Source organism: Phalaenopsis equestris, unplaced genomic scaffold (genome assembly GCF_001263595.1).
Source record: "Phalaenopsis equestris unplaced genomic scaffold, ASM126359v1 Scaffold000803, whole genome shotgun sequence".
NCBI classification, from domain to species: Eukaryota; Viridiplantae; Streptophyta; class Magnoliopsida; order Asparagales; family Orchidaceae; genus Phalaenopsis; species Phalaenopsis equestris.
Genome location: NW_018165243.1, coordinates 171,770 through 181,640, shown reverse-complemented (window position 1 = coordinate 181,640; position 9,871 = coordinate 171,770). Strand labels below are relative to the sequence as shown.

General features: G+C 34.8%; 1 protein-coding gene across 2 annotated transcripts in view; it reads left to right on the top strand.

Annotated features, from left to right (window-relative positions):
* The window catches only part of LOC110031388, a 30,009-nt gene extending 21,663 nt beyond the window's left edge, over positions 1 to 8,346 (top strand). For both annotated transcript variants that reach the window (XM_020734562.1, XM_020734561.1), the window contains 3 exons: positions 1,324 to 1,370; positions 7,881 to 7,959; positions 8,035 to 8,346. In XM_020734562.1, coding sequence (XP_020590221.1) covers positions 1,324 to 1,370; positions 7,881 to 7,959; positions 8,035 to 8,124 — 216 coding nt within the window. In that variant the 3' untranslated portion in view covers positions 8,125 to 8,346. The remainder of the gene's footprint in view (positions 1 to 1,323; positions 1,371 to 7,880; positions 7,960 to 8,034) is intronic.
* The last annotated feature ends 1,525 nt before the right edge of the window (positions 8,347 to 9,871 follow it).

Here is a 9,871-nt window from a genome sequence, read left to right as displayed (position 1 = left end):
ATTATTATTATTATTATTATTATTATTTTGGCTTATGTTAGGGTCTTTGTCAGTCACAATGGCAATTGTTGATCATTCATTAAACTGTTAAAGGCCCAATTTGATCCACTGCAAATCGGTAACTTCTTTTAATTTAGTGGCCATTTGAGAACATTTATTTTTTTATTTTTTATTTATGTTTTTATTTCTTCTATTTATGTTTTGATTTTAAATAAAATATATTTGATATGTTAAAATAAAATATGATTGTTTTTAAAAACAACTAAAAACCTATGGACCTATTTGGGATCATTTTTATTTTCTGGTTTAATATTAATTTGTTTTGTTTCAAAATAAAAATATTTGACATATTTAATTAGGACATAATTGTTTCATAAATACTCAAAATATTTAAAAGTTATTTTGAAGGTTTTTAAAAACAGGTCAATTTTTTTAAAAAATAATATTGGAAATATGTAAAAATGCATTAAACAAACATATTTAAAAAAATAACAAAAGTGAAAACAAAAACAGAAGATAAAATTGATCCCAAATGGGCCCTGAAAGTTGTTTTGATGTATTTAAAAATAAGTTGATTTGTTTTTTAAAATAAAAAATAAAAAAACATTTTAAAATATATACAAAACAAACATATTTTTAAAATAAAACAAAATAGAAAATAAAAATGTTTCCAAATAAATATTTAGCTTTACTCATCTTAGGTTTGGGGTTAGATCAATTGATGGAGTTATCAGAGGAATAACAATTCATTTTCCGTCCTTTAAGACGAAAGAAACTCCAACAAATCAAGGCGAGGGATATTTAAATCTGATTTTTAGACACTGTTCTGCTGACATAAGCCGCTACATGGTGGAGCAAGTATGAAAAAAATTCAAAGTAGAATGAGACTTTTTTCTGAAGTCTTTGTACAATATGCTATGAAGATTTCATCAACTTGGTGCTATATTTATAATAACCTCAGTTATATGTGCTCTATTAACAATTACACGAAGACCTAAGATAATTACAAGCTTAATATTACTGTGTGGCACAATTATGTTTAATAAAATTTCCGATCTTGCAAAATATTGGGATTGCATGGGAGCTTAAAGAGTTTTAGTATAGGTGGCGTTAGTTCCATGTAAAAAACAATGCACATATCGAAAATTGTGGATTTTAATTTTAGATCATTTATAAATACTCGTGATGATGATTATCTTTGAAACTTCTAATCAGTTCCTACTGTTATGATATTTTAAGCGTAATAATTTATTTTTTATTTTATTATTTAATATGTTTTGTTCTTATACGGCCATCATTATCTTTTGTTTTGTGATTGTGTAGGGCTGTAACAATGGAACGAACTTCATTATTGCAAAATGGAAACTAAGGTCAAAATCAAATCCTTCCTACTGCATTATGTGTTTCTGAAATTGAGTTGTTGGGCCATTTTATTCTAGTATTTCGCATACTTTTTGTTTTAAAAAGTGATGAAGCTTGGAATAATAATAGGAGCAGTCATCATATGATATGAAACTAAGGTCAAAATTAAATTCTTATGAACGAAAGGGGCTAGACTGCTCTACATATTCTAAACACCATATGATATGAAACAACAAATATATATATATATATATATATATATATGCGCCGCGTACTCAGATTAGTTGGTCGGACACCTGCGTGTCAGTTGTAAGTCCTCTCTGTGTTGAGGAAGGTGGAGACCTAGTCCACTTCCTATTACGGCAGATTCATATTTATAGAAATCATTTAATTCTTCTCTAAAATTCTTCTCTAATGTAATCCTCTAATGTAATCCTCCTTAATTATATTTTTTTCCTTTCCTGTAATCCGCCTAAGCTCTCCTTGCTGCCTCTTGCTTCTGCTAATAAGGAAGAAGCTGGACCTCGCCGATTGATTTGGATTCACAATTTATGTGGTTTCCTCATCTGCTGTTTACCAATTATTGGAAGTGAGATTTGGCAATTGAGAGTTTGCCTTAATGGGCCTTACATTGGATCATTTAAATAACGCAAGAAGGAATTGCATGGAAGTATTGGCTCCCTAGCTTCTTTGGTGAGGACTTACAGGAGAAAGAAAAAGAAAAGGCTCTGTTTATTTTCTTCTCCTTTGGCTTTCTGGTAGAGAAAGGGAATCTTGCTTCTCTTTTGTTTATTCCACCTCTCATGTAGCATGAGAGAGAGAGAGAGAGGAAGAGAGAAAGAGAAGAGAGAAAAAGTGTTTTTTGTAAACGTCGAGATGTTCGACGATGTAATTCCTCAAGTAATAAAATCCGCCGCAGCTCTGTGGACGTAGACAATTAGCCGAACCACGTAAATCTGTGTTTTCACTGTATTTTATATTTTGCAATTTTTCTCGATTTGATTTTTCACTTTATTGCTGTCGATTTTTCACAACAACTGGTATCAGAGCTTTGGTTCAAGGCTGAAAGAAGAACGATTGGCGGAGACGAAGTGATGACATTGATGATCAAGAAGTTCAATGACACAGATTTTAGTTACTGGAGGATGCAGATAGAGGACTACATCTATGGGAAAAAACTTAACTTGCCGTTGTTGGGAAAGAAGCCGGAAAAAATGGACGAGGCAGAATGGAATTTGTTGGATCGATAGGTTCTGGGGGTTGTTCGATTAACCCTGTCAAGATCCGTTGCCCATAACGTCATCAAGGAGAGGAGTATTGCAGATCTCATGACGGTTCTATCAGACATGTATGAAAAGCCATTAGCGAATAACATGTGCACCTGATGAAGAAGTTTTTTAACCTGAAGATGGCGGAAGGTGTGTCTGTTGCTCAACACCTGAATGAATTCAATAATATCACAAATAAATCAATTGTCGTCTGTTAAGTCTGTTAAAATTGATTTTGATGATGAGATACGTGCGTTGATATTATTGTCATTGTTGCCAAATAGCTGGAAAGTCATGAGGATGACAATTAACAGTTCTGCAGGTAAATCTAAACTTAAATATGATGATATTCGTGATTTGATTTTGTTGAGAAGGTGCGCAGGAAAGATTCTGACGATATTTCGGGTTTGAGTTCGACACTGATTGTTGATTTCATATGGAGATCACGAGACATGAATTCAAACAGAGGAAGATTGAAATCAAAGTTTTGTCAGCAGACAACCTGCTGGAATTGTGGCAAGGCTGGTCACATAAAAAGGAACTGTAGGAATCTCAAGAAGGAGAATGATGACGCTAATTTTGTAACTGAAGAAATACAGGATGTGCTATTGTTTACAGTTCACAGTTCTGAGTTCTGTTGATGACTGGATACTGGATTCAGGGACTTCCTTCCGTATATCGTCCCACCGCGAGCTGATGCAAAATTATGTTGCAGACAACTTTGGGAAGATACATCTGGCTGATGGAAAAGCTTTGAATGTGGTGGGGATGTGAGATGTTGATATTGCTCTTCTTAACAAGAGTAAATAAACTTTGCAAAAAGTCAGACATGTTCCTTAGTTGAAGAAAAACCTCATTTATGTTGGGCAGCTCAATGAGGGTGGTCATTCAGTAGTGTTCTCAGATAATACCTGGAAGGTTACTAAAGGAGCATTAGTACTGGCTCGGGGGAAGAAAATTGATACACTATATATGACTACATGTTTACTCAGACGTGGACATATGAGCCAGAGGTGTGTTATGGGGCAATAAAAGAAAGTCAATTTTCTAAAAAGTGGCAGAGCGCAAAAGGCAGAAAAACCAGGTATTGTATGGACAGATGGTGGAGAACCACAGAGCTATAAAAAAATCTTGCAAGATAAAAGTTCGAGCGAGTGGGAGCTGACAGAACTTCCACCCGAGAAGAAGGCGTTGCATAATAAGTGGGTGTACCGGGTGAAGACTGCGCTTGATGGCAGTAAAAGGTACAAGGTTTGACTTGTTGAAAAATGTCTTCAGTTGAGGCACGATATTGCCCATGCAGTGGGAGTTGCAAGCAGATTCATGAGTAACCTAGGAAAGAGCTTGGATATACAATTCTATGTTGACGGTGATATGTCAACTAAGGGTGTTACTTTGGAGAAACTGAAGTTGCGTGCAGCTTCAGTTGGTCTTCTAACATGAAGACAAAGGTTTTGAGTTGCAGAGGTGGAGGAAGGTGGAGGATATGACGTTTGAGGAAAAGGGCAGTGCTACCAGTGGATGGTGCAATTAGTGTTCCAGTCTTCAAGTGGGAGAATTGTTAACGAAGGTATAGACCCGGTTCACTTCCTATTACGGCAGATTCATATTTATAGAAATCATTTAATTCTTCTCTAATGTAATCCTCCTTAGTTATATTTTTTGCCTTTTTTGTAACCCGCCTAATCTCTCCTTCCCGCCTCTTGCTTCTGCTAATAAGGAAGAAACTGGACCTCGCCGATTGATTTGGATTCGCAATTTATGCGGTTTCCTCATCTGCTGTTTACCAATTATTGGAACTGAGATTTGACAATTGAAAGTTTGCCTTAATGGGCCTTACATTGGGTCATTTAAATAACGGAAGAAGGAATTGCATAGAAGCATTGGCTCCCTAGCTTCTTTGGTGAGGACTTACAGGAGAGAGAGAAAGAAAAGGCTCTGTTTATTTTCTTCTCCTTTGGCTTTCTGGTAGAGAAAGGGAATCTTGCTTCTCTTTTGTTTATTCCACCTCTCACGTAGCATTAGAGAGAGAGAGAGAGAGGGAGGAAGGAAAGTGTGCTTTTGTAAACGTTGAGGCTTTCGACGGTGTAATTCCTCAAGTAATAAAATCCTCTGCAGCTAATGCGATGGTCGGTGCTCGTATCATAGCCTCTGACCATTCCTTTGTCAATATATATATATATATATATAATTCCAAATTTTGCCATGTTTGCATTGTATAAATGAATTTTTTGGCTTCTCTACTCTGCACATCCGGGAAAACATTATGGGCATTATGGTGGTTTCAAAGAAGGGGACCGGTATTTTGCACATCTGTGTATCTATATGGGAACTTTTAAATTACTTATGATGAGAAACATAGAAGCAAAGAGTTTGCTTGCTTTCTTGTTGTGGTACAATTAACTAAATTCATGAGCTTATACATTGGAAAATAAAACTTATATCGCTTTGATTAATGAAATAGTATTAAGAACCCACAATCTTATTTTGTAACTGCGACCATTGAAATAATTGCTTGGATTTTGTATGCTTTTTCCCTGATTTCATTTTTATCATATGAGTTGTTAGTGTGTTATTAGTAGCTCAACTTGCCACAACTATTTGGTGTTGGATTTGTGAATTATCTGTGCCCTTTATCCTTGTTTGAGTGTTGCATGTGTTATGCAACTCTTAATTGTGACTCACAAAAGTTTATATATATATATATATATATATATATATATTGGACCGGTATTTTGCACATCTATGTATCTATATGGGAAATTTTAAATAACTTATGATGAGAACCATAGAAGCAAAGAGTTTGTTTGCTTTCTTATTGTGGTACAATTAACTAAATTCATGAGCTTATACATTGGAAACTAAAACTTATGTCGCTTTGATTAATGAAATAGTTTTAAGAACCCACATTCTTATTTTGTAACTGCGACTATTGAAATAATTGCTTGAATTTTGTATGTTTCTTTTCTGATATCTTTTTTATCTTATGAGTTGTGTGTTATTAGTAGCTCAACTTGCCCCAACTATTTGGTGTTGAATTTGTGAACTATCTGTGCCCTTTATTCTTGTTTGAGTGTCGCATGTATTATGGAACTGTGAATTGTGACTCGCAAAAGGTTTTTTTTTGTTGATTCTAATCATATTGCATTTAGTTTAACCCCTTTCGTCTGATTCCACTCTTGTCAATTCTCACCATGCAATTCCTCAAATCCAGTTTATAAATCAAAGTCATTTCATCATTTCGAATTCTATTACATATTTCACTAATATTCTTGTTTTTGCAAATCCAAATTGTTTTTTGCTGTTTTTTCTCAAGTCTTTATTATATTATTTTATCTGAAATAAGTAAGAAAAATGAGTGCAAGATGGCTTAGTGGTTATTTTTCTTGTGCAGATAGAATGATGCAATAAATGTAAATCACACAAGGAAAATTAAGATTCATAGATTAGAGACCACTAATTATATGAAAAGTTCATATAGATGCAAACTATAAAAAATGCAATACAATAAACAAATAAATTTGAAGAAATTAGAATCATACAAAAATAGATAGTAAATGCAATTTTTATGAAATACTCAAGGTTTTTGAACGATCTTAAACTCGACTCAAGGTTCATAATAAAACTTAGGTGCCAAGAGGGTACAATGTTCTCCCGTGGATAATAAATCACCAAAATGCCTATTCACGAATCATATTATTATGGCGCCATTAAAGTTCTAATTTACTTGCATTTAATATTGATTTGGTTGATGTGGCACATAGGCCAAGGACATGAGTTTAATCTTGCTTTCTAGCCAGCTGATCCCATTGTATTGGTCAGTCTGATCCCATTGTATTGGTCAGTCTGATCCCATTGTATTGGTTATTGGTCAGTCCCATTGTATTGGTCAGTCTGATCCCATTGTATTGGTCAGTCATCTCCTCAATATTTGCATTAAATGTGCTATATCAAAAGTTAAAATCAAACAAAATTAATTAAGCATGACGTCTTGTCTATAGGGTGAGGTCGTAAGACCCAACCATAGGTGTTGTTCTGCCTACAGGGTGGTGTTGGAAGACCATCAATTAGGCTGAGACTGTAAAAACCACTATTTTGGCTACATTAGCTATTGGATAATGCCATTAGATCTATTATTGGGTATTCCACATACTTGAGGTTGCAAGTCCCACTTATAGGCATACTAATTAATATAAGCCCTTCCAATCAATGCTGGCCAACATAAATAGACAAGCCCATAATATCTTGATTCCCGGGTTTTCTAATGGATGTAAACCCAACCTCAATTAAACTTGGGTTATCTCTTACATGAGCAAATCCATCAATAAATGTCAAACTCACCAATTGAAACTCATGGCCAGTTGATCGTTATTCAATACCTCTAAAGCCCTTTTCAGTCGTGTCTAATGCTATTAAACTGCAAGGGACTATGCTGTATGCCCTTGAATTATTCAGTGAAAATAGTATGGACAACCCTCTATTAGTGAAAGAGTTGGTGTCACCATCAAAATAATAGCTTTGATATGTGCACGATTCCACCTTGGTTTGTTCTTGATTCTTGAGATAAGAAACCTCATGGTGGCCAATCCCGCTAACACAGGCATCCTAAGTCCATTGTTGTGTCGGTGATAATTGAATTATGAGATATTTGAACACATATACTTTCATCTCCCCTAGCATTCTCTACTCAACTAATTCAAACCTAATTATCAAACCTAAGCATAAACTAAGAGCTTAAGAAACCTTAAATGAGTGTTTTTTACATGTGCAGAAGAGATAATTAACTATGGAAACTTGCATTTATATAAATTATAGAACACTGTTCTAAATTAATCGTAATTTAACTTCGAGGGGAGTTTAGTTAAACCAAACTTAATCTACCTTGAAAAAACTAGTCTCAAGTTCGGTTAGGAGTTTATGCGTAGTCCACGTCAAAAAACTTATAAGCAGTTTTGATATCTTGTTCTTAATTTCATATTCTTGCAGCTCTGCTACTGTTGAAAAGAGGCCGTCTAAAGCTGCTCTACCCTTCTACTTTTAAATGTTTTCCATGAATGAGAAGACAAGAGGTTGAATTCCCTTAAATTTCCATTATATAGGATTTCTATCATGGATTCATACAAAAGAACCAAGTCATAGTATTCTCTGAAATAAAATTATGAATTATATCCTCGTCCTCATTTTCAAAAATTGGTTATTGATTTATGTAGCTTTCTCCATCTAATGCCAGACTCCTTTATTCCTTTGCAGGACATACCTGAAATTTCCTTGGAGGCCTTTCATTTCAATTACAGGGACAACAACCTATGATTTGAATGAAGAGTTTCATGTATCTTTTTTAACTTTGTTTGTTTAAGTAGTTACCCACAAGTTTATTGGATGACAGGAGTTCTTCTCTTTGCAGATTGTGAAGCATGCTGAAAATTGGAATATATCTCCATTGGAAGCAATTGGTCAAATATTTGCTCCTGGTTCGAGAGAGGTCGGCGAGTAATGGGTGTACTTAAAGTATGTTTACATTGGATGCAGTTGGTCAGTATTTAATCCTGCTTCTAGAGAGGTTGCTGAGCAATGGAGTTGTTATTGCTAAGAATGCATTTTATGTGATATAATCCATTTGCATTATTATATACTATCGTCTGATGGCAAGGATTGCATCTTTTCTTGTATTGTTGTGTCATCTTTTTGTTATGAATAAGGGCTGAAAGCTATTGGATTGGGTTCAAAGTATGAAGCTAAACAACTCTGCCAAATCAACTCATCTAAGAGATCAATTTGCCCAGGAAATCAATTCTCCAAGGAGATCAACTCTCGCAGTAGATCAATTCGCCATGGGATCAACTCTCCTAGGAGATCAAGTCGATTAAGAGATCAACTCTCACATGAGATGAAGTCTCCTAGAAGACAACTCTCCCAAGATATCGACTCTCTCAGGAGATCAACTCTCTCAAAAGACCAACTCCCATAATGATCAACTCTCCTAAATCAATTAACCCATGAGATAAACTTCCCATTATTTTAACTCTCCTAAAAGATCAACTTTCATGAGATATTAACTCCTCTAGAAATAGTTACTCTTTCAAGAACTGCATTTATGCAAAAGAAAAATCACCAATATTAAATTTTATTAGAATAATATTAATCATAACGCCCATGTCAAAAAAAGACAAAGATGATAGATCAAAGATCTTTTGGGATTCATGTATAATAAATATTTTATTTGTACCGTATAAACTAACCCCTCTATATATAGCATTGTTCGCTATAATACAGGGAGGACCCTGATACGATCCAAATAGATATTTTAAAGAGGGCACAAAATCTTTTTAATTCAGGAATACCATATAACATAACACAAATACATAGAGATGAGCGCCTACAATTCAAGAGGCAATAAATCTCTTCCAAAACCTAGCTCTAAGACTCAGAGACAATAATCTTATGTATTCCCATAATCCTAAGCATATTAGTCATATTTATATTAAACAATAATAAATAACAAAAGACTAAATTGCCTTTAGGGTAATAGAAAACAAAATTGGCCTTAGGATAATAAAAGCAAACTTTTCATCACATAGAAAACATAACTCATTTGCTCGTTTTTCCTGAATCTATCTCTGTAAGGTGTTTGAAGTTGACCCCTGGACGAGCTCTCATATTCTTCTACTTCGCCGCCTCCCTCCAAAATGACATCATATGGGTCCTTGGTTCGTAGTCGTCGAGGAACACTTGTGTAATTCTCTCATGTTGATGCTTATAGTAGCTTTCTCTATCTGGTTCTTGTCTCCCACCATCGTGGCTAGCTCCATCATCTCTCTCAATCTCCGTCGTCTCAACAGTCGCAGTGTTGCATGTATGCTAGACTTTAGATCCTTCATGAAATTCCCCTCTAATTCTGCTTTAGAAATCTCCCTTAACCGTTCCAACATTTGCTTGAATCTCTCCATATACTCCATGACAGTCCCTTTCAAAGTCAATGCAAAGAATTGCTTGTGTAGACCTCCTTTCCAAATGGCTTGTAAATGTTTCAATAAATAATCTTTAAATTCTTCCCATGAGCGAATCAGATATTTGGCCTCCCTCCAGTAAAACTCGTTAGGGCTTTCCTCTCTAAATACAACTATGTTGCAATGAGCTTTTGCTCCCCATTTAACATATTCACCTCAAAATATTGTTTCGCCCGGTACACCGACCAATGTACATCTTCTATCTCAAAGATCGACATTTTCAACTTCCTAACC